This window comes from Nasonia vitripennis, chromosome 2, assembly GCF_009193385.2.
Source record: "Nasonia vitripennis strain AsymCx chromosome 2, Nvit_psr_1.1, whole genome shotgun sequence".
Lineage (NCBI taxonomy): Eukaryota > Metazoa > Arthropoda > Insecta > Hymenoptera > Pteromalidae > Nasonia > Nasonia vitripennis.
In genome coordinates this window covers 19,371,726-19,397,951 of record NC_045758.1, presented here as the reverse complement: position 1 = coordinate 19,397,951, position 26,226 = coordinate 19,371,726, and the positions used below count along the sequence as shown (strand labels likewise).

Below are 26,226 nucleotides of genomic sequence, written 5' to 3'. Positions count from 1 at the left end.
CGCGCTCGCGCTGGCAAGACAAACACAGCGCCGCTGCCGCTTCGAGGGCTTTGCCGAACTTTAGATTGCGTTCCTCGGTGTTTGGATGCAGTGCGACGCCGCGGCGAGATTGAAATTATTGCGGGTATACTTACGTATCTCGTTGAAGTAGAAGGGGAATTCTCCGGGAATCGAGCAGTTGAGCCGCGCCTTGAGATAGGTCGCCCAGTTCTGGGCGAGGATGTTCTTGCCGCCGGTGTCCCGCTTGCAGACCCGGGCCACGCGCGAGTACACGCTCTTGCCACAGTTTATGTACTCCACAGCTGTTTCCCGGAAGAAGAAGAAGACGTGCTCGCCGATGTCGAACGATCCGACGAAGTTGGGCTCTGAAAAGCGAAAAATCGAACGCGTGTTATAAGTATCTTCTGTCACGGAAGCTTCGTAGCGTTGATTCACCTCGGCGGACGATCGATAAAAGCGCAGCTGCGGCGATTACGTATAGCGACTGGTTGTACTTTCTTGCGAGACTCGGCTTTTCCCGCCCGCGCCCGACACAGGAATAGGCGGCTTTGGATAAATGGCGTGAAATGAGCGGGGCGCAGGGGCTCGACGGCGAAAAGCAATTTACATCGGGGCCAAAGTTGCAGCGGCAGCGCCTTCGCAATGAAAGAACGGAGCGAAGAGAAGAAGAAGAAGAAGGCGCCAGAGCCGAACAATTACTAATTACGATTCGCCGGAGAAGCGATTGTCGCGCGCCAACTCCAGAATCTTATTGCCCCTTCGGCAGTCTCGGGCAGGAACAAAAGTACAAGGATAACCCGGCAGACTTCTTGCCGAGAGGCGCGAGGGGAGGAGGAATGAAATTAAGCTTTTATTGTTACCCCAGCTCTGACGCTGTTAATTAAATCTTCCGATCGATTTTTGAGCGCAGAGATTCGGCCGAAATGCGCCTGGATTCGGAAGGAATTCTTGCAGTCGGACGCTCGGAGTATCGGTGTCGTAGATCATATTAACGTACGACGACAAAGGCAGCGGTCGCGATGCGGGTAAACGACTTTTGCACTTTTCATTTAACGTGCCGGCGGCACTGCGGCAGCGCAGTGCAGCGCATGCATGAGGGGTTATAACGAAAGTTTAATGAGCAGCCACTTGTCGCTTTACGATCCAAAGTCGTAAAGCCGCTTAAGGGTTCATCCGGGCGTGCAGGCGACGCGGCGCAGCGCAGCTTTTGCCTTCGAAATGTCAATAATTTGCGCCGGCAGCCCGAGCTACGGGAGGCCGGATCCCCACTCGGACGCTGCATGCATTACGTTCAATAAGTATTCTAAGACGCGAGCGACGAGCGAGGCGAGGCTCACTTTTACGTAATCGCGTCGCCACACTGCTTGGATAATAACTCTAATGCAAGTAGAGAGCGGAAGGCTCTTTTACTTTATGCCTCGCGCGAGACTCTTTTATCCTTCCACTCCAGAAATGTATAATCTTATAACTTTGCAGCCGACACATAAATGCTCTCGCGTTACTTTTATGTACATTTTAAAATGAACTGCCGCTGCTGTTGGCACAGTCGACTCGAGCGCTGCCTACGGTTTTACGGATTTTTTTATTTTTCCCCTTTTATTAATACTTTATTTTAATCAAGTGGCTCCGTTTTCAGCTCGGGCACATAACTCCCGCTACCTGCATATAGTGCGCAGTTCGAAATGCTACGCGGGTCAAAAATTTTTCGAACCTCCGCATTTTCGATGGAACGATTCGCGGACGAAAAAGCGCGCGCGTACGTCAGCTTCTCTCTCATTTTCAACGCTCGTAAAGTCCCATTAAAACTTGCAGCTCGTCCCCCGACAAGAGCGGATTCTCATTTCGGTCCGCCGCGAAATTCAATTAAAAATCCCGCTATCATCCTTTTGACAATTGAAATAATCGTTTTGCACAAACAAATGTACGCGCTCGAAAGTTATAATGCCATTTAATTGCAAAATGAGAAACAAGGTAAATAATACACGAGAGCGGCGGGGACGGCTGCATAATGATATAAAGTGACATCACGGAGATTAAAGTTGGAAAGCTGCGCGCAGTCGATTATACAGAGCGCGCGCGCGAGAGCTCGTAAAATTCAGAGTTATTTACAGTCGCCGCCGCGGCGCGTAATAGTATACGGCGCAGAGAGATAGATACAAAGCGACAGAGTACACACACACACAGACACAGGCAGAGACGCACACAGCGCATACGCACATGTTTACAGTGGATCGAGCTCATTGTGTTTCGAGGAAAGTTTGCAATCTCCCTCACAGTTGAACGATTAAATCGACTGGGCGCGCGAGCGAGCCAGCGAATGGGAAAGTTTGTTGTCGTGATTCAATAGGCATCCTTCCATCAGCGGACTATATACGAGGCGACGCACTGGCGCAAGTCACAGCGCGCGCGCGCTGCTGCAGCCGGTGATTTATCGTCCGCGAAGCGGGGAGGTAATTTAATTACGCCAAAGTGCACCTTTCCCGACGCCGCGTTTGACAGATCTGTCGTTTGCTTCGTTATGCTTAATGCGACGCGCGCCGCCCGAATTTATATCTATCGGCCGATAAAAGCCACTGCGCAAAGATGCGTCCGAGGGCCAGAGGGAATGTCAAAGTATCTTACCCGCTGCAGGCCGAGAAATATAAAGCGAAGTTGAGAATGAAAAGCGGATTTCTATAGGATCATTAGGTCGCGCTCACGCTCTGTCCATCAATTAAAACTCAAACTGACTTATGGAGTCTTAGCTCAAAGGAATACAAATAGCCCGCGCGCCAGACAGTCAGCTGATTGTCTTAAAGTGGAAACTCGATTATCTCGAGCTCGCGGGCGAGTATCAGTCCGCTGCTGGAGCAAGTAGCTCGAGCTAAGAAACGTCGCGACACCCGGCGGAATATGTCGGGAGAGGGCTCGCGTGCGCACGGTCCCGTGAAAGTGCCTGCTAGCCTCTTCTCATCAGCCACTTATTCAGAGCCCGTTAAGCCCGTGTGTCCTCCGCGCGTATCGCGCGCTGCAGACTCCATTGTCACGCAGTCTGCGCCGAGACGATCCGTTCTTACGTGCGCGCGAGATAATTGAATTAATCGCGGAAACAAATGGCTAATCACGCGCGCGCGCGCGCAGAGTGCCGTTGACTCCGGCGCTGCCGGCGCGATTTATTCCCGCGCGCGTCTGAGAGATGTGGCCCCCGCCGCGCGTCCCGACTAATTGCAATTTCCGCGCCTTTTCCCCTCCCGTTGTAACGCTTGCTTTAGTTGATCACACGCGCTCCGCATCGGCCGAAGTGACTCGTCGGCTGTTTCGCCGGTGAGACAACCGAGTACGCGCGCGCAGCGGATCGCTGCTCCCGGCGGGCCATAGGAATCGGCGAAAAGCAATTAGAGGAAGAACAACGCCGCGACTCTCGCGCACGTCGGCGCCGCGAACGAGATGAAAAAGAAGAGCGGGAGCTAATTACCGCGTCAAAACAATCAAAGTCAGGCGGGCAGGGGCTGCGAGGAAGAATAGTCGGAAATTAGAGGAATCTCCACCCCCGGCATTAGAGCGGCGGGCTGATTAACCTTAGCCGCGAGCGCAGGCTCGCTCGCCGAGTCTCTTTCTCCCGCGAGACTCGATTAAGGAGCTCTCGTGGATGACGGCGGCGGCCGAGTTTAACTTCTTCGTATACTACTGCGCGCGGCGTACAGCTGGAAGAGGAGAGAGGAGCGCCGAATGGGACGTTTAGTCGAGGATCCTGAGGGGTGTTATTTTATTACCGAGCCTCCATTACTCTCCCTCTCTCGTCGCGAGAGAAGAACCCCTTGTCCGGCGCGTGTATATTTCATCCGGCTCGCGGCCCCCTTTATACCCCGCGCGAGCGCAGGCGACACTGCGGCTATATGCTCTTATTCTTATTATTCGCTTCTGCAGCCAGCTCTTTCTATTCGGCTTGGCAATTTCGCCGCTACAGCCGCGCGCACCTGCATTGAAATTGTAATGTTCGCCGCCGCGCTGCTTTGCATAGCTGCTATCTCTCTGCCTCCCGGAATTAAGCATCGCGGCCCCTCGCGGAGGGGGGAAGAAATGCTGCGGGGACTTTAGATTCGGTCGTCGCGCTGTGTTTGGATTCAATCACCCGGCTGCCGCCGCCCTTTATGCCGCGCTATCGAACTCTTCTCCGAATATCTTGGTTCTCCGCGCGAAATGACGCTCTTTTCCTCGGCAATATTTATCGCGATTATGCAAATCGAAGGAACATGCCCGCTTTTCATTGTGAATTTACTTTGCAAGATGTAGAAAAGAGGTATAATGGCGTGTACTCACTGTCGAGCCACTTGGAGTCGTATTTGAGTGTCCTCTTGAAGCTGTAGGCCTTGTCGGTGGTGGTGAAGTTGTAGAGATCCGTGCGGAAGATGACGGTGTCGGCCTTGGTGAACTCGGCATTGGTGCCCGAGTAGAGGGCTGGCAGGTCTCCCGGATTGCCCTTCTCGACCCAGACGGCCGTCGAGTTGTCCGCAGGGTCGTAGGGGCACTTGGCTATGCCAATGCCCACTCCGGGCACGTACTCGTGCCGCGTCAAGTGAGTCAGGTTGCTCTGCGAATACAATAAGCGACGCGCGATTTCTCGTTATTAGATGCGTTTTTCTTGCTCCCGATAGCGGAATGTGCCGCGAGTATGTAGCACAGCCAGTACACGGCCATAACGCGGGGGAGAAGGCACGTCGTTAAGAGAGGCCTATTGTGCATTTGGGACTCGTAATCTTTAAATATCAGCCGGCTCGTATATTCTTCGGCGTCGTTACACGGGTACTTAAACGCACGAATGACTGCGCGCGCGTAGTTCGCGGCGGCCAGATAAATCTTGCTTCCCGGCTGTATGGGGCTCGAGAACGGCGGAGAAATAACGAGAGGCGAAGCCACGATAAATACTTACGTAGATCACCCAGTCCTTAGGCGAATGAGCGTTCGTACCGCACAGATATAGCCTGTTACCCTCCTCCATGGGCTGTATCACTCTTATGTGATTTCTGCAGTCGAAGTGCTGAAAACACGAGCGCCGAGAGTTTATTACAGGCCTCGCCGGCCTTTTTATGTGCAGGAAGCTGCCATTACAGCCGAATCGAGTAACCAAGTGAGACAGAGAGAGAGAGGAGAGATGGACCGCCGCAATCCACGCACAAACTCGTTTTCCATCAGCTACTCGCGGTCAATCTCTCCTCTCGCGCTGCAAAAACGAGCGAAATGATGTACGTACCTCTGATTTGCCCTTTGACACGCAGTTGGCAACGTTGCTCGGCTCGAGATTGAGGGCGTCCCTCTGCAAAGGAGAAGCAGAAAGAGAAAAGCCAATTAGAACATTTAATTTTTAATTTCGTGCGTTTAATCTCAAAAGCGCAACAGCGCAATCCGCGTTTTTTGTCATTGCCACACTCGCCCGGCTCACTCTCGCATTCTCGCATTCTTCCTCGCTCTCCGCAACCCGGTTGCCTAGCCGTCGTCGGCGGTTCCCACTCCCCTATTCATTTCTTTCTCACATTTAATTTCCAGATCCCAAAGGCCAGCGTGCCGTCGACGGGGCGCCACAGGCCGAGTGTATCAAAAATGTCTGCCGCTGCTGCTGCTCCCTCTCTCACTCTTCTTTCATTTCTTTCTTTCATTTCAAGAGGAAAAGAGTAGTCGGAAAATACACTGTGCACTGTGCAGTCTCTCGTCGCCGTGCGAGGTGCTGAGAAAAAGGTGCCAAAACAGTTGGCACACTTCACCTAAAAGGTTCCGCAATCAGCGTGCGCGCGAGGAATAAGGTCAACCGCGTAGGGTAAGGTCAAAAGCGTAGATCATTATTAGATTTTCATCCATCTCGCGCGGCGGAAAGGCAATCACGCGCGCCCCGGCGACAAATGAATACAGCGCGGCGATCTTTCCGGAACAATCGACAAAGCCGTGCAGTAAAAGCGGTGTCGGCGGACGAACCATTCCGGCTGTTATTGCGCCATTTCCGCGAGGCGAGATCGCGACTGCACGCATCGGCGGCGACGGCTCTACTCCGACTGGCTGCGCGCGTTGATTAGGTGCTTGGGCAGCGGCCCTTTTTCTCGCGAGCGCGAGCGCCCGTTTTATTCCCGCGTAAACGAGCTTTTACGCCGCGGAACGAGGTCGTCGCCGGAACGCGCTCGCGGCTTTCCATTCACATACTTGTATGTTCACCCACAGAGGCGCGCGGCAGCCACTGGCTCAGTGTGCCGTATCCGTCGCGCTTCGCGGCCTTTCATCTCGGCCGACCCGACACCTGCGATAATTAAGTTCGCCGGGGCTTGCGCTCTTCTGCAACAGCGGTACTCGTCATGCGGAGCTAGGTCGAGTGCGCGGGGAAAAGTAGGTGCACGACTCTCGTCGCCGTCTCGAGAAGCCGGCGCGGCATTATCTCTCCGCGCTTCGTTATGGACAGCCTCCGAGTGCGTCATTTTTTCGCTTAATGATGAAATATAAGGAGATTTTGTCGGGATAGCGAGTAGAATGTCGCTCAAAAGAGACTGCAGGTCGTTAAATTTTCGCACGCTTTGCTTGTCAAAAACTAATGAGATTCTTGCCCGTCTATTTCATTTATGCGCGCCGCGCGGTTCCTCTATTTGAAGAAAAAAAGCGCACATACAGCCGCCGCGACGAATTCCTCCTCGTGCATTCGCAAAAAATGTAATTACTGTCTCGTATTTTCGTATGCAGCGCGAACAAGGCCGCTCGCGCGCTTTAATGAAAAAATGTTAAAAACTTTATTTATTAAATCAGATTCCGCGGCCGCCGTAAATTATCAAACGGGATTACGCTTATGTGATTAGCCGAGAGCTCATCTCGAAAATATATTTAGCTTCTCCCATCCTTCGTTTCGGTTGGCGCAGGAAGATTAAAATCAGGTAAATCCGCGCGCACAGAGCGGGCGGGAGAGGGCGCATGCAGCCCGACTCAATAAAAAATTCACAGTACAGACCTTGAACTGGCAATAGTACAGGGGGGCTGAAAAAGGAGGAGCGCGCGAGCGACGTAAAATTCCACTTTCCCGTTATTAAATCTGCAGCAGCGTGCGTGGAGAGAGCGCGCGGGACGAACGTAATTAGAAAACATTCCAATCCGCGATAACGCGCGCGCGTGTGCTCGTCCATCCCTTTGAGGATGGGCTTTCTCATTCCGTAGCTGGAAATGCGGTGGCTCATCCCTCCTCCCTTTCTCTCGGGCCGGGAATCCAAAGTGCCGCAGCAGCAAGTAAAGGCGCACATGATTAACGCGCAAACGAGTCTGGCGAAGCGCGCGCCAGCAAAATGACAACCACTGCTTTATTTCGCCCTGGCTCTCTCGCTCTCTATCTGCGGCTCGTCATCGTCCTGAGACTCGCTATTCCCCGTTCTACTGCTCCGCCGCTGCTGCCGCGGAGTTTAATCAAGCAACCGCGCGAGCTCTGCATAAAGTGCATGCCGAAAGTCGAGGTGTTCGCGGCCCGCCGAGCTTTCAATGGACTGCCGGCGCTGTGTCCCACAAAGATGGAGACAAACAGACGTGGAATACTGTACAGTGTACACGCCCGGCTCTGCAGCAGTCACTGATTTCGAGAGCGACGCGCGCGCGAGATCTTCGCAAGACGCGCTCGGGTCCGCTTGAACAGTGATTACTCACACTTGGATGCGCGTAATCAGCTACCTCTCCTCTATTTTCCCCGCGGCGCTGATGCTGTGTGCGCTTTTTGTTTCCGCGTTTGCATAGTTGCGAGGGCCGTCGTTATTTATTTTTTCTCCAGCTCCCTCATTCTCGGCGTCGCGATTGCATTCAGCGAGTCGATAAACTCCCAAGCGCCTCTTTTCATACTTTGCTCATCTCGCTCTCGCTCTCTCGACTTCTTTTCTGCGTGGATATTAAAATTATACATTATCGGGCTCGGCGCGTCTCCGCAATTTTCTCCCCCGGAGTATCGCCCTACTGAGCTGTGTACAAGCCGAGCAGCGCCGAGAAAAACGCTGGAATTTGATTAAAGCGGGCGCGCGTTTTCGAATTCGCAAGATACCCGCGCGCATAACCATAGAAAATCATTATGCGCGGCGAGATTAGCGAAGTGCTTTCGCCGGAAACTGAATCTTCCTCGATCCTCTCGTATCTCATTGTACGTGCTATCAGCGCGCACGCCCCCGCAGAATAGATTTTCGAAACTAATGATCCGACGAACAAGCAGAAGCGCAATGAAAATCCGGCCCGAGAGTCGCGGAGATACGGCGACCGCGCTTGAAAAATCCGGGGATAAAGTAATTACGAATATAGAGGCGGATGAAAGAGATACATTTTTCAATAGGGATTTGCTGAGCTATCGGATTTGGAGAAAGCGAGCGGCGGAGAGAGAGAGAGAGAGAGAGAGTGAGAGAAATATTGTGGAGGCAAGTGAAACATGCGTCCGCCTCGCGTATACATGCAGTGGGCACACAAAAAGCCGAGCATATAACCGCAGCGGCGGCAGAAGGCGAAGAAGAAGAAGAGGAGGAAGGAGGAGGAGGAGAGAGAAGAAGAAGCAGTCAACGACGAGACAGGCCGACTATATAATAACGACGGCATTTTCCTTTCTCGCAAGTTCCGCGCTCTCGCTCGGATATGCAAGCTCCGCGATTTCGCCCGCTCGTTCTTAACCTCCCGTTCTCCGATTTCTTCTTAGCCAGCGCAGCAGCGCCGATGCTGCGATTTTCCTCCTCCGCGAGTCTGCCCCTGCTCAAAGGCCTTACGGCAGCAACGGCGGCACTGGCACTGGCAGCGGCAGCGGCATCGAGAACCGGATTCCGCAGTGGGAGCTTTACGGCGCGCGGGAGATATTTCTGTTTAATAGTCACCGCGACGCCGTTCGCCTCGCTGCATCCCACAGCAACGGCAGCAGCAGCGGTAATGGAGGCTCGCTTGCATGCACGCGCGCCCGTGCCGCTCTCTTCGGCTGATTTGCGTGCTAGCAGCTCGAAATGCCTCCGCAGCTGTAAACTTAATGGCCAGCGCGCGCACTGCGTAATAATAATCCTTGGCTGTTACTGTCATTTGCCGAAGTGCTGCAGTTGTAAAAAGAGACGTGATCCAAGTTTTCCACCGCGCGGCTTCACTCCTCACAAGGCGCATTTTCCTAATTGTCCTTGTGAACTTTTGCGCGACTGATGGACGATTTCGCTTAACATATACCTGGGGGCTGTACGCGGGTTGAAGTTCGTAAACAGGCCGCGCGCATACCAACAACTTTCGTGAAGCGCGATAAAAAAATTTCGCGTAAATTTTTAATAGCCGGAGTTGAAAATATCGAATAGTGAAGTTTGCTCGCAAGTACGCATCTCAAGTTCGGGCTGCGAAGTGTATGGTGAAAAAGTTCGAATGACAGTCTGCGAGTCAGCTAAGAGGTTGTAAAGAAGAAGATACAGCGTACACGCGGACAAGCTTCAATCCCGCCCTGGGTAATCTGATGTAGGGGAGAAGCTGCGCAGTAATCTCGACATTAGCTAGTAACGTCTGACTGTATAACGAAAGTGAATCAGTGTGCGAAGCGAGAAAATAGTGGTCCGAAGCACGCGAGTACAAGTCGAAGTGAGGCACTTGCGTTCTAATTACACGTATCTCGAGAAGCACAGCAGCCAGACGCGTTACCGTGCACGCACCTGTGCGAAGCTGAGCGAGCTCGTTGGTTTTAATTACAGGCTTAAGCGACGTTCGCGGGCTGACGCGCGCGGCGGCAAACAGCGCCGCCAGTAATTCCTCATTATCAATGCCTTGGCGTATGCGCGATGCGTGAAAGGGGCTGCGCGAAGCCGTGTTAAATGACTCGTCGACGCCGCGCTCCGTGTCGCGCGATTCTTCGGTGCCGTGCGCCCGAGAAAGAGGACTGGTGTCCCTCGGGCACTCGAGCTTTTACGCGCCTCGTCGCGAATCGGAAATCGCGCGCGGAAACGTCAGCCCGCTGATTCGAGACTATTAATTTCGAGTGCTGCCGCTGTTGCTGAGTCGGAACTCAACGGCTGACTGCACCCCCGCGATTGCTGTACGAGCGTCTCATTGCCAATTGCCTTTCCCGCCGTTTTCAGGGCAGCATTTTGCAAATTCCTTATCGAGCCGCGATTTTCTAAGTGGAGACGCGCGTACGTGGACCGAGTCCATCAAGCTCGCTGAATAAGGAAAGTATTAGGAGAGCGAGAAATTAATATTTCAGAAATAAATGGACACAGACGCGAGGTTTAATTCAATCACGAACAGGCAGCTAATTAATCAGGTCTGCAGAGTTCTGGAGCGAGGCAATAAAAGCGCCGCTTCTCCCCGCTTAATTTACGGGCTAAAGTCTGGAGCTGCTGCTGCTAGGGAGGAGGGGGGGGGGGGGGGTGGAAGGGACAGAATCCGAGCGAGCCAAAAAACACACACACCTATACAAGCGGGCGCGCGGCGACGTGTGGAGGCGGCGCCGCGACTAGAGTGGAATTTGAAGGGTGAAAAGTGGGAGAGAGTGCGATAAAAAGTCGGCGGAAAAAATAAAGCATGAAAAATGAGCGACGTACGTGGAAGCTCGCCGTGCGACAGCAGTGGCAGCCGGGGAGGGAGTAAAGGCAGCGGGGACATTGCGCGCAAGATCATACAATTTACCCTGATAAAATATTGAGGCCGAAAAACTGCGGGTCTGTCTCCCTGGGGTAACAACACTCCTGCACCCCCTCCCCCTCCCCCACTCCTCTCGAAGTATCGCAGGGGAACGCGGGCCGCCTCTGAAAAATGCAAGAGCTGCCACCGCGCGCGAGCGCGGCCCTTTTTATCTCATCAAATAGTAATGAGCGCGACTCCGACGCTCAATGCGGCACTTGTGCCCCGCGACTCTAACGACCCTGTCGCTCCGAAATTCGCGCGCGGGAAATTCGTGTCGTCGGGAGCGTTACACAGCGAGACCGCTCGCGCGCGAGCTGAAAGAGAGCGGCCGTCGCCATCGTCAGTGTTGCAGCAGAAAAAATTACCCTATAGAGTGACGCTTGAATAGACGACGCAGAACCGACTTTTTCTCGCCCCGTTACCGCCGGTGCCCCTACTTTCCGAGCTCGAAAAAGACTTGGAAAAACTGATCGCCATTGCGATTAGTCGTAGAACAGCTTTCGCAAGAGGAAATTTAACTTGGACTATTTTCGTGTACGGCTCGATTGCACGCGGATGAAAGCTGTGCGGTCAGCAGCCGAAAGCCAAAATGACCTTTCGCGAAAATCGTGTTTTTAATTACTTTCGGAAACCAGCTCCATTATACTCCCCGTAACAGCGGTTTCACTCGGGATTGGATTTTCCCTTCGCGGAAAAGAGAGTTTCATTCGGAAGATAGCGCGCTGGACTCATCGAAGAGAGCAATAAATTTCAATTGAAAGCCGTATTTTTTAAAGCTACTTAAAAAAAGAGAGCAGTGTGAGGGGAGGAAAAAATATTTTCATCGAAATCCGGTCACAACTTAATGTTGGCCGGTCGAGCACAGGCTTTTCAGTTGGCATTTTTCGGCGAGTCAATCTGCTTTCAATATTGATTCCAATCCGATACCGCCGCGGAACTTGCATTTTTGTGATTTACTTCTTACGCACTGCCCGCAGAGAGCTCGGATTTCATTTGAAAGTTCGCCGGTTCATTGACGTCGAGCGGCGAGACCGACGGAGAAAAGGGACGACGAGAGGTAGAGCGCTCCCGCAAGAAAAAACGTATTATTTATTTTCCCCGACGTTTTCTCCATACCTATGCACGGGTTATCCCTTTACGAGCGAGATTTGTCGATAAAACTCGTTCGCGAATCGGATCCACGAGTCGCGTACTTCATTAAGCAGCATCGTCGGAGTACGTCGCAAGGTCGCACAATAACGAGTCCCGGGAAGTATCAAACTAAAATGAGGCGCGGCGAGGAGGTGTCAAGAAAAGGTGCAGCGCGAGGGGAGCGAGAATTTATTAAAGGAGTTGGCGAGAAAAGCTGCGCGCAGGGTCCATGACAGTTGGAAAGTACATAAGCCGCCCCCGCGTGCGCGCGATGTCATTAGCTATTTAAACATGAATTTGCCGGTAAGTTTGTATGAAGTAGCGGCTCAGCGGGAGGGGAGACAATCAAAAAACGCGAAGAGAGTGAGACAGAGAGGACGAAGAGCCCTGGGAGTTGAGCAAAGAGAAGAGCGGGGTAAAGCAAAGGCGAGAGAATTAACGCGACGATAAACACAAGTCGAGATGGTAATTAAAGAGTTAAGCCATAAAGTGAGAGATGAGAGAGAAGGAGAGATGGTAGGCGGCGGTGGCCTCCTCGCACGAAGGACTTTGAACAAGTGCTCCGCGCACCCAAGTGCAAGGAGTCTGCCGTACGGCGGCGAGTACTCCGCCAGGGGACAGGGGGGCAGGGAGAGAGATGCTATGGAGACGAAGGTTGACAGTCGCGCGAGTGCTAGCTGCTCGCTCTTATAATGGGAGAGTTTCGTTGTCTCCAATTACCGGGGTTGTTAAGAATCTTGGCACTGTGCTACTCGCTGCTGGGCTTTATCTTATCGCGCGCTCCCTCCCACTTTCTCTGCTTGGGCCCGGCACGCTCGTCGTCGCGCTCGATGTTTTCTCGAATTCAAGTTAGCGCGCTCGCTCACGAAGCCGATTGTCGAGGGACGGGCCAGACGCCGGGAGGAAAGCAAAGCGAGGAAGTGCAAACTTTCCGCCGCCGACTGCGGCAGACGCCTTGCTGCTTTCTCTCTCTATCTCTCTCTCTCTCTCTCTCTCTCTCTCTTGAGAGAGAGAGAGAGAGAGAGAGAGAGGCGGAGGGCGGACTACTTAGTTGTCGCTCATGGTGCGCAAACGACATCAACTCTCTTATAATTGTATTTCCAACCAGCCTAAACGAAAATCTATCAGAGTTATAAGCTTCCCGAGCTGTAAATCATCTCGCTACACTCGTACTCTATTGTCCGACTCTCGCGCGAGCGCACGCGACGGTTTTCTCAGACGGCTTCCGTTGTAGCTTTCTGGAGATTGTTGGAATCTGTCGGTGCAACGAGTTGCCTGGAGCTGATAGAATATTATTGAATCGAACAAGATCAAGTCACGTCAATCAGATGCATGTTTTTAATCGCTGCGCAGCGCTGCGCAGAACAACCTGGCGATCCGCAATTGAATACCTTCGAGGTCAAATATAGTTCCATCCTTTTGACGGGCTTGAATAAACTATGGCAAGCCCATTTTCGCCCCGTGAAATTTCATACAGATAGTATAGCAGCGAAGCATACGATACCGAGTTAAAATAAAAAAGCTCGTGTGTTATCGGATTCCGCCATCCGCATCAAGTGTCAAGAGAATAGAAGGCGAAAAATTGCAGAACTGTTTGAGCAAAACTCGCCGAGAGAAATAGGAAGCCAGCGGCGGCGGCGGCGTGTTATAGTCGGGCCGTCTCGAGACAGAACCACGCGAGAAGAAGGCGGAAGAAGAAACCTGTCCCGCGCCCGTTGCGAAAGTGGAGTCTAGCGTGCAGCGCTCGTCAAAGCGTAATAAAAGGGTACCGCCGCGGCCTCTATGGAATTCAACGCGTCGAAATAAACTCGCACGGAAACGAGCTAAGGCCGGAAGTCGAAAATCGCAGTGTGCTGGATGAGCCGGAGTAATGCAGGCAACCTGCTGCAGCAGCGCATGCTTTTTCTCCGCGAGCGATGTATATTTAATATGCCATCGTTTTTAGAGGGCAACCACGGCAACAGCAGCGAGAGAAGGCTTCTATTCGTCCAGAGCCGCGCAGCTGCTCGCAACTTGGCAGGATTGTTTACGGCCGCTCCTCCGACGGATTTTATAACCGATCTCGCAGCGGCCGGCGTGTAATACACCACTGGCGCGTATACCTCATCCGCACGCTTTTACAGCCGTGTAGCTTTCCTTCAATACTTTAGTGCCGCCGCCGCCGCAGCAGAAGCAGCAGCCATAGCTCGCTATAGTCCCACAAGTGCAGCCCGAAGTCGAGGCCCTGCGTGCGATGCAGCTCGAACACACCGACGTAGACACATGTGCGGCCGTCGGCAGTGCATAGAGTGGCAGCGTCGACGGAGGAGGAACTTTCTCCGTGCGCCGCGTGACCGGCCAACTCCCCGGTAGCTTGCAGGCGCGCGCGGACAGGCTATAGGACGCTCGATACGAACATGTTACGTGCGCTGCAGCCCCCAGCGCGGAAAATCCGCACTGGCTCTTCCACTCGATCGTTCTGCTGCTGCTTCTGGCCATGTATATACGTCGCTCGTTTTATTAGCTCGGAGATGTCCCATTGCTTATCGACCTCTCCCGCTCTCGTATGTTCCTGTCCTTGCGCGCGCGTAAGGTGTTGGTAAAACTTGCTCTGCAGGGAAACTTCAAATTTCATTTGATTTTCGGATCGCCTGCTACTGCGGCTTCGTTTCTGTGATACTCGCTCGGTGCAATGCTCGAAGGCCGGCTATTTCCAAGCAGGATATCCAAGAACAACGCCTTTCACAGCCACGAGATCGATGCGCGCGCGTAAAATTCAATCACGCTCCGTTATTTTCCCGTCTGCGTGCAGCTCTTCGCGCCTTTCAGTGCCCCCGTCTCGTGCATATGCGCTCGCGCAGCCGTTTGATCGCCGGCGAATTTCGAGACGTTAGTAGGTAAACGGGCAGCTTTTTCTCTCGCCGCAGCGTTGCGCATCGGGAGGGCCCCGCGGAGTGCTTTATGAGCGAGCGCGTCGACGATGCGGCGCTTTTTAGGCGGGGATAATTACAGAGTGGCGCAAGAAACCGTTCGTCGACTTTTCTATTTTCCGTGTTGGCGTATTTTCTGTTTGCTGGCACTAGAACACAGACGCGTACTCGGATCGTTTTTGCAGTCGTTCGCCATTCACTCGCTCGCTCGCTCGCTCTAGTGGCCGTCGACGAATGCCCGGCAGAGAAAAGGGATCGTTTCTGCGGCTTGGCGTTAACGTTTTTACGGTTCGGGACTCCCGGCGCTTCCCCCCCCCCCCTCTCGCTCTCTTCTCTGTCTGGTCCGCCGCTCTTTTTTCTAGCGCGTTCTTCTGTCTCTCGCGCGCTCAGTGTGCGTGTGCGCGCGAGCCTGTATAGCCGCTTCTCCCTTCTTTCTATCCGTCTGTCTCTCTGCCGTCGATGCTCCCCAAGTAAAATCGAAACCCCATTCCCGTCGGCGTTAATTCTCCATGGAATCGAACCCTGCGGTGGCGGCGTCGGTGCAATAGGATTTTCACTGCGCGACCGCTTCCACACCATCGCGTGCGTCACCCCGTATCTGGCGCTCGGTATATACGGCTGTACACGAGCTCCGCGGCTGCTTCCGCTCGCGTATATATCGGCGAAATGAGTCTGCGATAAAAGATTCAGGATCTCGCGGAATTATTGACGAGAAACCGCCGCGTCGATCGGCCTGCGCGCCTCCCCTAACTCGCTTTTCTCTCTGATGTCCCCCCAGCCTGGCAATCCGCAATCCAAAGCGAGGATTATTCGGCGCTTTTCTAATGGCTCCGAGGAACGCGAAACCGGAGATCTCCTCCATCGGACACCCGAGAAAGCGCGATTATCCGCTCTTTTCTCGTAAACAATTATTCGTCTTACGGGTGAGTCGCGCGACGTCCCTCCGGCAGTTCGTTCAAAATTCATCGGGCGCGACACGTACGTGACAGGCGTTGTCGAATGGAAATGAAATAAAGAAAAGTGAAATATTCATTGCGCTGGTATAGCATGAAGTATTAACGCGTAGTTTTTCGCGAGGGTACGGGAGGACGGGGGGAGGCCTTTACGACGACGACGACTGGATACGGCTCTCCGAGGTACTATACATTTAATTTTGTATGGCTGTAGTAGTGAATAAAATATCGCGCGGGGAGAGCCAGCGTCCTGCGTATTGAATAGAGCAATTCCTCTGCGTACTCTAAATCAAGCGATTGCGCGAGTTTCTCAATTATTGATATAGTCAGGCGGCGTCTCGATACGTTTCAATCGCGGGAACTCGATGTATGCGCTCTTATGGCAAGGGGCTGAGTTAGCAACATTCGCGCGAAATCGACAAAGGCGCCGCACGGTGCGATAAAACTCATAAAATCGATCTTCTCTGCCCCCAAATCACCTGTGCGCTCAGACTGCCAAATTAAATAAAAGGGAAAACAGCAGAGGGGACTGCGGAGGAGACGCAGAGGCAGAAAGAGAAAGAGACGGACAGATATAGAGAACGACGGCGGCAGGGGGCGAGAGAAAGAAAATAAAAAAGTCTTTATATTTGAGTGTCCGACAGTAAAACGCTAGCGTCACTTGCGATAGTTGCAGCTGGCTGCTTCCCTCCTTCCTCCCGCACTCGCTCTCTTTCTTTCGTTTTTCCGCTCGCTCGTCGAGAGATCGATTCGGAAACGACCGCGGACAATCTCGGCTCCCGTGTTCTTCGCAACCTCGTTTGTAACCGGTCACGACTCGGGCGAAATCTCGCTCCCGAGATCCGAGAGGGAGCCCCGCGAGGAGGAAACCGGGAACGGCAGGAGAAGGAGGCAGCGGCACAAACATCGAGGAGCACGATCGCGCCGGGACTGCAAAATAAAGAACAGGACTGCGAGCGCAATCTGCCACGTGGCACGCTCTCGCGATTACCTGCCCGCATCCCCGGCTGCTGGCCGGCATTATTTCTTCATCGGAACAGAGCGCGCCAGAGACCACAGTCGAAACGCGCGCTCCTTCTCTTATACGCTAGTGTGCCAAGTACAAAGCCCGGATCCTTCCGCATCCGTTTTTGTGATCCATTATTATTCGGGCTGCATTATGGATGAATATGTGAACAAACGAACGGAGCCTTTCGAGAATCGATTATTAGATTGGAGCCAGTGGTCGGTGAGCTGTACCTGAAATTTCGTCCGACGACCAGAGGAGAAGCGAGTAGGCGAGACTCGCCTATATCGACAATGGATCGCTTAGCAGCAGAAACGCGTCAGCTGTCCTGGCGCCGAAAAGGGTTCGCAGCGTACAGCAGTCTCTCTCACGCGCTCTATGATTGACAGTTTTACGGGGGATTCTCGAGCCATTTTCGGCTTTACGAGCCAGTGCGTGTGGCATATTCGCTGCAGACTGTATGGCGCTGCCACTGGGTCGTCACTCGGGGCTCAAGAGCCGAGGGGATCGCTCGCTCTCTGTCCATCGCTGAGCCAGAGAGAGAGAAAGGGAGAGAGAGAGAGAGAGAGAGAGAGAGAGAGAGAGAAAGAGAGAGAGAGAGAGAGAGAGAGAGAGATGTTTCCTCCGAGATGGATGCGGCAATGATTCAAAATCACAGCCGACATTACGCGGGTCAAGTGCGCCCGCTCTGTTTCTCTCCGCGCGCATTATACTTAGCTGCGACGGAGCTGGTTCCCCCGAGGCTCGATGCATTATTATTCACAAAGCGCGTGGCGCCGCGCGGCGAGACTCGCCGTCGGGCATTTTTTATGCCCGGCTTTCGAGGCGAACCGCCGAGCCGAGCTTAAAGTCCTTCCGGCGGAGGAACAAAAAATAAATACAGAGGAGAGACCTGCCGATCTTCCCGGGCTGCGATTTTCCGGGGGACGTAGTCCGTCGCATAATACACGCGCTGGGAAATTTTAAATTCGCAAAGTTGATAAGTTTTCGCAGCGCACCAGGTGACACTTTCCCTCCGTACATTCCATCAAAACTCTCGCTCAACTTTCGCACGGCGCCGGCCGGCCTCGCTGCGTCGAAATAACGTTGTACTTGCGCGTTTTAATGCGCCGAAAAAGAGTGCATCGCACGGCTGCTTACCTCGCAGTTGGAGTGGCTAATGTTGCTCAAGTTTAGCCTAAAGACCTTGTCCCTGGAACACACAAAGAGAAGAGAAATGGTTAGTCATTTTTTTTCTTTTCCTTTTGGAACACTTTATTCTGGTTAACGGTGAGATTAAGCGAAAAGAGGGTCCGCTCGCTCGCGCGCGCTGGATTTTTATTCTGCACGTCTGCACGATATGTTATTCTCTCTTATCTTTCGCGCGTTATATACGGTTATGGTTAGCTACGGCGCGCCGGCTTGCCTCGTGTTTTTGCGAGTGTCGCTCGCACCAGTAGTTTATTGAGATGCATTTACATTTTAGAGGAAGCATTATTAATTCATCATATCAGCAGAGGCGGCGGCGCTGGCCGCGTTGTGCGGCGTCGCCTCGCTATTATAACGCAGAGAGTCTTTCATTTGCTCGCTTCTCGCCGCAGTATACTGCAGGTATAGGTATAGCAGAAGCGAGATTATTTGCGCAGAAGTGCGCTCTAGATATATGCATCGAGTGCGAGAAGAATAGCTGAGCGGGTATAGATGGCGCTGCTGTATATTCGGTCAGTGCGAATCTTATATCGGTTAGCGGAAGAGAAATACTTATACGACTGTTCCCCGACGGAGCGAGTAAAGAGTGCCCGGGACGATAAAATCTCGGCTCTCTCTCTCTCTCTCTCTCTCTCTCTCTCTCTCTCTCTCTCTCTCTCTCCGCTTCGCTGCACGGTATAGAGGTGAACGCGTCGATCTCGCGCTAGGTCACGATTACCTCGGAGATTTCCAGCGGCTCGAGGAGCTCCGGGCGCGGAGGAGAGCAAAGAGGCGCAAGGGAGTACGGCGGTGCGCTCGAAAGGAACCGTCGGCTTTCTCTCTGCGGAGAGGCAGAGACTGTCGCGCGATTGCAAATCGAATTCACCCACTTTAGCGCGCGCCGCGACAGCGGTCGACGGTATTTTGCGGCATTAGCGCCGTCGCTCCGGCTAACTTTATTGCCGATGCGTAATCCCGTTCATCGTAAGCGTTGATTATTCGACGGGACGGAAAAACGTATAAACGCAGGTTAACTTTTGCCCCCTCAATACGCGGCCGTGAAAAAAACACGAGTGAATTTGAAGGAGCGAAATGGAGGAGGTACAAAAATTCCCAAGTACCTACTCGGGGATAGGAGCATCAATTTCAATTTGGAGCCGCAAAACGACCAACTTGCAACTCCGCCGGCTAGTACGCGCACGTGGGAAAAAAGTCTTTCCCGCTTTCGAACTGCCAACAGCCAGTCTTTTAGCCGCTGCGCGTGTGTGTCGGTGTTTGACAACTTCTGTCGATAGCTGCGCGTCGGGCTCCGAGGCGAGCTTCGTCGAATTTCGCCCCGGGCGGTTTCGGCATCGCTGAATATAACGCATCACCCAGTTACGCGCGCGGGGTAAACATAAAGAGAGAGAGAGATAGTCGCGAGGAAAGCAATTAGGAAAACGAACGCTCGCCGCTCGATCGGGAATAATTATACGGTCATCAAGACAAACAACTTTCCCGAACTAGCGTCCCTCGCGCGCGCGAACCTACATCGGACAGACATAGACGGAGACAGACAGATAGACGGCTCGCGGCTAATGGCTGATGGAGGGTCACGCAATCGGCCGCGTTGATTATGTCGTTGGCGTCTATCAGTCTTCATCCAGCAGTCGCCTAGAAAGAGGGAAAACGCGGGCGTGCAAAAAGAGAAGAGCTGCTGCTGCTGCTGCTGCACTCACGTTATTGGAGAGCACCCACGCATTCTGGCGAGAGAGAGGCAGGGAGAACAAGGCCGCATGATAATTGGGAACGTTCAATTAGCGCGAGCCTTAATTGCGAGAAAACGATGCGAGCGTAGCCGCAAAATTCTCAAACCGGAATTAACTTGCGTCGCACTTCTAATTAACGGCGGTTACAAGAGTCGGCGGGGGATGACGCTCTTCGCAAACAGCCACCCGAAGGTAAAAAACAACGCGCGCACGAGTGGAAAACATAACGAAGCTTTTGCACGAGCGCGCGAAGAAGAGCGCGTCGGGTCGTGCCATTTTTCCGCGACTGCGGCCTCGCGCATCCTTGTGCATATAGACACGGGGGCGAGTACGGTGCGCGGGCGCGAGGGTAGTAACCGTTTTGCGCGACAATGCCACTTGTTCCCGAGCTCTTGCCTCGGCTGAATCCATCGCGATTTGCGCGCGGAACACAAATATGCGCGCAGCCACTGTGTGCGCAGCGCAAACTCATCGGAGCGGGAAAAATAAAGTGCGCGCGGGACAACAAAAAGTTTTTGTAATGGATTGATCGATGAGCTGCCTCGCAACGCTCGTCGCCGCGCGTGCGGCCGGGAAATAGAATTCGAAGCCGACGAGAGATGAAAAGAAATGGCGCCGTCGAGCAAATATTTTGCTGCAAACACTTGCAGTCGAACTCGCGCGCGCCCGAACGATGCAGCCGAGGACAATGCCCGCGCGAAACTCCGCACATTCGGATGATAAAACGAGTTTCGATGTAAACGCTTAAATTCCCATCAGCTGAACAAGCGCGACTCGTTTTTTCCCTCGAGTTAAATTCCTTGCTGAGCTCGCGTCCATACGAAATTTTCGCATCTTTGCAATGCGATTAAATGCGCAATTAAATTTCGAGGAATTAATCCGAACGTGAAAATAAAACATATTACGCAAACACGTTTGCTATGAGGATGTTTGCCCTGCAAGCTCGGCCTAGGTGGCGCCAGTACGCGTCTCAGCTGTCATGGCCGCCACGCACCAATAGAAGAACAGAATGCAGACTGCCGCGAATTCAAATGCATAATGTGGAGAGCATGGAGGGGAGACGCCAATCAATTCAACATTATTTTTTGCAAAATTACTGCGAATTTTGCAAGACCCAAGGCACTTGTAGAATCCTACTCTTATGCCAATATAAGGCTGTTTCTAGATTTTCGCTGCAGAGAATAAGTGAGGTGGCCTATTTATACGATATAAAAACTGTACATTGGCATAAGAGTAGCACAAAACGTTTGCAATTTAATTGCGGATTCTAAAAATGCCTTAGGTTTTGCAAAATTCGCAATAATTATGCGAATACTCATGTTGGTTTAGAGGTTCATTCAGCTATGTTGTAGGTGCGGCGGCCATGACAGCTGAGTCACGTAGCTGTGAGCAATTTAATTGATGAATTTAATGCAATGTTTATTAATTGAACGTTAATGCGCGCAAAGCGTATTACGAAATTATGCATCAAATGCGAGCTCTTCTCCGCGGAAAGCTTTTATTATTATGATTATAACGTTTGTCGAGAAAAATAAATTCATATTTCAATGAACACACACGCGAATCGTTTCCGCGCGCGCTCGCATCATTCAATACTCGATGGACGCCGGCAGGCCACGGCACGCACGCGCTAAAAATAAACGGCACAAATCAGCGGGGGGTATTCGGAGTCGGAAGGAAAAAAAGGTTGTCGGCAGCGAAGGTAATTGTCGGAGAGAGAAAACATCCGGGAGCGAGAGAGCAGAGAGATAAGCTCGGCTGCAGATAATCGTGAAAAAGATATACGAGAGAAAGGATAATTTATCGTTACGAGCCATTCGAAGCGAAACGTCTATCAGTGGCGGGTCTCTTCTTCCTTGGAATTCCTATTGGAATTCGATTCTTTATAGTGGTACTGATAGTGCGAGAGCGCCCAGACTCGGCTTTCCGAGCGTTCCGTATATGTATACACGTATATACACGCTGCACGGAGCGCGGAACGGAGAGCGGCGCACCTCGGCGGCGGGCTGCGCGAGCGCGAGTGCAGGCACGTGGAACCGAGCCAGAAAGCCGGAAACGTTAAAATCGAAGTACCTGCCTCCTCCGGAAAATGCGATTTATCGTTACTACCCCCGCCCCGCCCGCCGACCCTTTTTCCCTTCAGCCTTTTCCCGATCCCGCTCTATACACGCGGCGATATAGACTCGCTGCGCTCTTTGATTGCGTTATAAAGGCCAAAAAGGATTAGTTTTATATAAGATGATCGAAAAAGTATCGCCATCAGCGAGACGGAAGCCACTCGAGATTTATTGCCCTCGGCTCTGCAGGCGTGCAGTTTTAACGATCTTATTAATTTAAGGGGGACGCAGTAAAGCTGATGACTCGATCCTCGTGCACACGTTGGATGCACTCGGCAGACATTCAATTAGACGAGATTGCCGTGCCCTTTATAATTGAATCTTGTTTAATTTTGTCAGCTCGCATTATTCGCGGTTCGTTAGCACGAAGCGCAGAGCGGGAGAGCGAACAAAAGATTTTTGGAAAAATTATTGCGGCAAAGATGCCGGAAGTGCCCGTATTTCCGTTGCTACAAAGTTCGAGGCGCGGCCGCGCTCGCGCATTTATTATCCCAAGAAAAGGTTCTCCACCGCTTGTACACAAGTTTCTCTCCCTCGCGCGCAGTCCCCAGCAACAGCGGCAGCGTCGGTACAAGGACAAAGAAGAAAAAAGGAGAGGATAGCAGCCAGCAATAGTTGGGAGGAGGCAAAGAAGGAAGTCCTCCGCAAGCTTGGCACCAGTCCCAAGCCGTTCATCCATGCGAATCGTTACTTCCGACCGGACGACTCGACAATCCGGGCTTCTCTTATAGCAGCCTCTCGTTTTCTTCCTCCTCCTCCTCTTCCTCTTTATTCTCAGGCGGGAGATGAAATTTGGATTTGCCAAAGCAGCTAATACGCGAACCCGATACAGCGCGTGCAGCAGTCGGCCGGTCCTCTCGAGAACTGACGAGTCGTGCGTCTCGATGTCAAGATCGCAACCCGATGACGCCCCCGCGGCTTCGTGCTCCCCGCGCATATTGTGCGACGGTAAGATTTCGTCGGTATTTACCAAATTAAGAAGGGGGCGCACACAAAGCGAGTTTCGACGGAAGACCGAATCGGGGAATAATATCCTCCTCCACTAATGACGCGACTCTCGTCGCTGCTGACGGCGACATCAGCCGCTTATTAGGAGAGCCGACTCGCGAACTCGAAATAATAATGTCGGCTCGGGAGTAGAGGACCCGTCCCGACATTAACAATACTTTCATGTGATTCATACCTTGTTTCTCTCTCGGTCGTCATCTCGTAACTTTTCTTTTTAAGCGCGCGCGGCTGATGAGCTTAAACGAGGACTCGATCCGCGAAACTCATTAGGACGCGAACTTTGAGTGAACAAGGGCCATTCACACTGTCACTGCGCTGCTTTTTTCCCGGACGTGGTGCGCGCACTATCCCCCGCGAAAGAAGAGGCTTTTGCCGCGCTGCTGCCGCTGCCGGAGACTCTTACAAAGCCGATTCTTCTGACTCGCTGAAGCGCTCTACTGACGAAAAAAGACTATATGTATACGAGCGTACAATGTCCGCGGAGCAGTGCGCACGTGAAAAACGCTTGTTAATTCTAAATGCGGAGAGACATTGTCGAGACTTGTTGTTTCTATGTGTATATCTTCTGTTGACGCCAACCTTCGCCGACGACGATAATTACGAGGTTTTCCAAAGTCCCGCGGCGACGGTTATTTTTATTCGCGTCGTATAGAGCGCAATATCGCGCACACGCAAAAATATGCGCGAGCTATGGGTCAGCGGGCTCTGCGTAGCTCGCTTCCGGCATCGGAAAATATTTTCGAAAACAATGCACCGCTTGATCGCATTGACCTGAAAAGCCAGCGGTTGCATCATAACTAATTGACACGTTCGGGGAAGAAACAATTACGCGCCGAGAACTCAACGCATCGATCGAAAATAATATAAAACCATGGAAGAGAAAGCAAGGGGCATAAAAATATGAATGAACATGAGCGGAGTGTCTACGTCTCGTGCAATGGTACAAATCCCGTGCCATTAGCGTAGAAGCAAGCTCGGAAATTAGAGGGTTCTCGGAGGAGAAAAAAGCAGAGAAGTGGAGATAAAAGTCTTTGCAAGTAAGCACCAGTTATCGGCAAGACATCAAAGAACCTATCGAAAGTATAGCAGTCGGTCAGGATAGAGCAAGTATATAAAAGCCGCGCGCAGCGACGACGGTATATATAGCATAGCAGTCAATCGATACTTACATCGCTCCGACGTACAAGGCGTCTCTCTTGCTGTCCAGGTAGAGTGTTCTGTAGTACAGCATGCCGCAGCTGAATTCACGTACGTGCTCTGGAAGCAGAAAAAAGTTGCGCAGGATTAGCAGGTTGTCAGCTCGTCAGTCTTTGCTCACGAGCGGACGAGGGCCGAAAATATACCGTCCGAAGCTTTCGTTGGCCTGGGCTCGTCGCCATTAAAATTTTATCGCGACTTTTACAATAACGACGGCGGCCGCAGAGTAATCCGGCCAAAGCCGACTTTTGCTTAAACGGCTAACTCTCGCGTGTAGTCCCGCGGAAATTACAGGACGTTTAATACGTCGATCCGGCGATATCCGGCTGCAAAGCCAAGACACAGCCAGCTACTAGACGAATGTCAATAGTCCAGAGGGCTCCTGCGGAGCCCCGGCAAGTGGCTTTAATTAATTCGTCGGCGGCAGTCGGGAGAAATTCTCAGTAAAAACAAAGGGAGGGCTACAAAGCTCGCGCGGGGAAAAAGCCAACGCGATTTTCCTCCCGCTCCCGATTCGAGTTTTCACGTGGGACGGGCTCGACAATGATCTGCTTAACATAAGAAAGAAGTTTCAGCCCCGCGCTGTACAGACTGCATGGCGCGCGCTAGACTAACAGAGAGAGAGAGAGAGCGAGAGAGAGAGAGAGAGAGAGAGAGAGAGAGAGAGAGCGAACTAGCGCCATGTATTCAGAGAATGAGAAAGAGAAAGAGCTACGAGCGATATCGCAGGGGCGCACGAGCGCGCGAATGAAAGGGGTCTAACAAGATTCTCTCGCGCGCGCTCTCCCCTCGGTTTTCGGCGCTAGCTGCCCCCGCTCTTGCGCGCAGTCGATTCCGAAAAGCTCTCTCTCGCTCTCTGCATCTATCACTATCTTCATTCAGCCGAACGACATTCCGTTCTCTCACTCTGCGCGTTGTCGCTGGGGAGGGCCTGTCTCTGCGCCGCTATTTATGGCCGGGACCGCGCTGCTCTTGGCTGGGAGCGCACGCGCGTGTTGTTGTATGCGCGTATGCTTAACATTTAGTTAGGGGGATTATTCTCTTCGGAGAGAGTATGCTCGACACGCGATAAGAATGTGAATTTCCAAACTTGCCAACCCCCTCCCGCAGCCGAGCGAGAGCCGCATATCTTCTTCGCTGGCACTTCTTTAACGCTCCTGTTCTCGCTTCGGCTTTAAGCCCTCGCCTAATATCCATCATCGACTTTTCTTCTGCGCGAGATATATGTGTAGTAACGACGTCGGGCTTATCCGATGTTTATAATGCGTTCCGCGCCGGCTTACGACTATCGGAGCGGCTCATGATATTTATAACGCACACACGTACGCAGAGAGAAGAGAAAGGGCTTTTCACTTTCGCCTTTTTTCACAAAGCCTGAAAAATCAATCGATCGGACATAATGGATAATTCTTTGTGGCTTCTCTCCGCCGCCGCTTTCAAGGGATTTTCTCTTTTTGCAGCTCTCGCGCCGACGATAAAAGAGGTTTACATCGTGCGCGCAGTGCAAAATGAAAAAATCCACGCGCGCGCGCGAGAAGTAGAGGCCGAGCTCGAAATTAAAACGGACGCGGGAGCGTGGAGATAGAATAAGCCGCAAGCGGGCGAGAACAAAAGTCGGGGGATAATTTATCTGAACGAGATAAGGCAATCAATATGCGCTGATAAAAAGGATGAGGCGGCTGCGTGCCGGAGGGAGAAAGGGCGGAAAGGGAAAGGATTCATCTGGCGCGCACACACACACACACACACACACGCGGACACGTCGACGCGAGATTTTCATCTTGGCACGGCTGCAGGACTAGGCTCGACGAAAGCCATTACTGATCCCCGGCGTTAAAAAGTTTTCCAGGCCGAGAAAGATGAGGCAGGCCAGATAAGTCGGTGTGGAACTATCGGGCCGCTACGTATGTGTATAGGTATAGAGGATCGCAACTTCGCCTCGGCTCGAGAGGCGCAGATACGATCGCGCGCAGCCAGTCCGAGGGGTTATTAGCGCTCGAGATAATAGCTAACGACCCTCGGCATCGGAAGCCATCTATTTGAATTCGAGGATCCCCCGAAAACAGCAGCTCGCCGCGCGCTGAAAATTCCTTCGATCCGAGCTTAATTAAAGCGCGTTCCAACTTTTTCTTCCTTCGCCAGTAGTCGTGCTCTGCGTGCCGCCAGAGGAGGCACTGTTCAGTCCACGCAAAGGCCCGATTGTACAGGAGAAGAGAAAAGACTCGAATGTCCTTCAATTAAAAGAGCCCGCATGCGCAACTCGTTATCCGCCCCCGATGTTTTTGCCTTCGTCGCTTTTTTATCTTATTACCATTCTATGCCCGCGCGCCGCTGACTGAATAATCTCGCGAGCGACGCGCAGACAGCCGCTCTCTCTCTCTCTCTCTC

The 26,226-nt window shown here is 52.5% G+C and overlaps 1 protein-coding gene across 3 annotated transcripts in view; it reads right to left on the bottom strand.

The window, feature by feature from the left end:
• Positions 1-26,226, bottom strand: part of LOC100115067 (semaphorin-2A) — a 273,030-nt gene that overhangs the window by 6,721 nt on the left and 240,083 nt on the right. For all 3 annotated transcript variants that reach the window (XM_016989530.3, XM_031922659.2, XM_001599841.5), the window contains 6 exons: positions 23,811-23,898; positions 17,742-17,793; positions 5,231-5,293; positions 4,910-5,017; positions 4,300-4,570; positions 135-365 (listed from right to left, as the gene is read on the bottom strand). In XM_016989530.3, the coding sequence (XP_016845019.1) occupies positions 135-365; positions 4,300-4,570; positions 4,910-5,017; positions 5,231-5,293; positions 17,742-17,793; positions 23,811-23,898 (813 nt within the window). The remainder of the gene's footprint in view (positions 1-134; positions 366-4,299; positions 4,571-4,909; positions 5,018-5,230; positions 5,294-17,741; positions 17,794-23,810; positions 23,899-26,226) is intronic.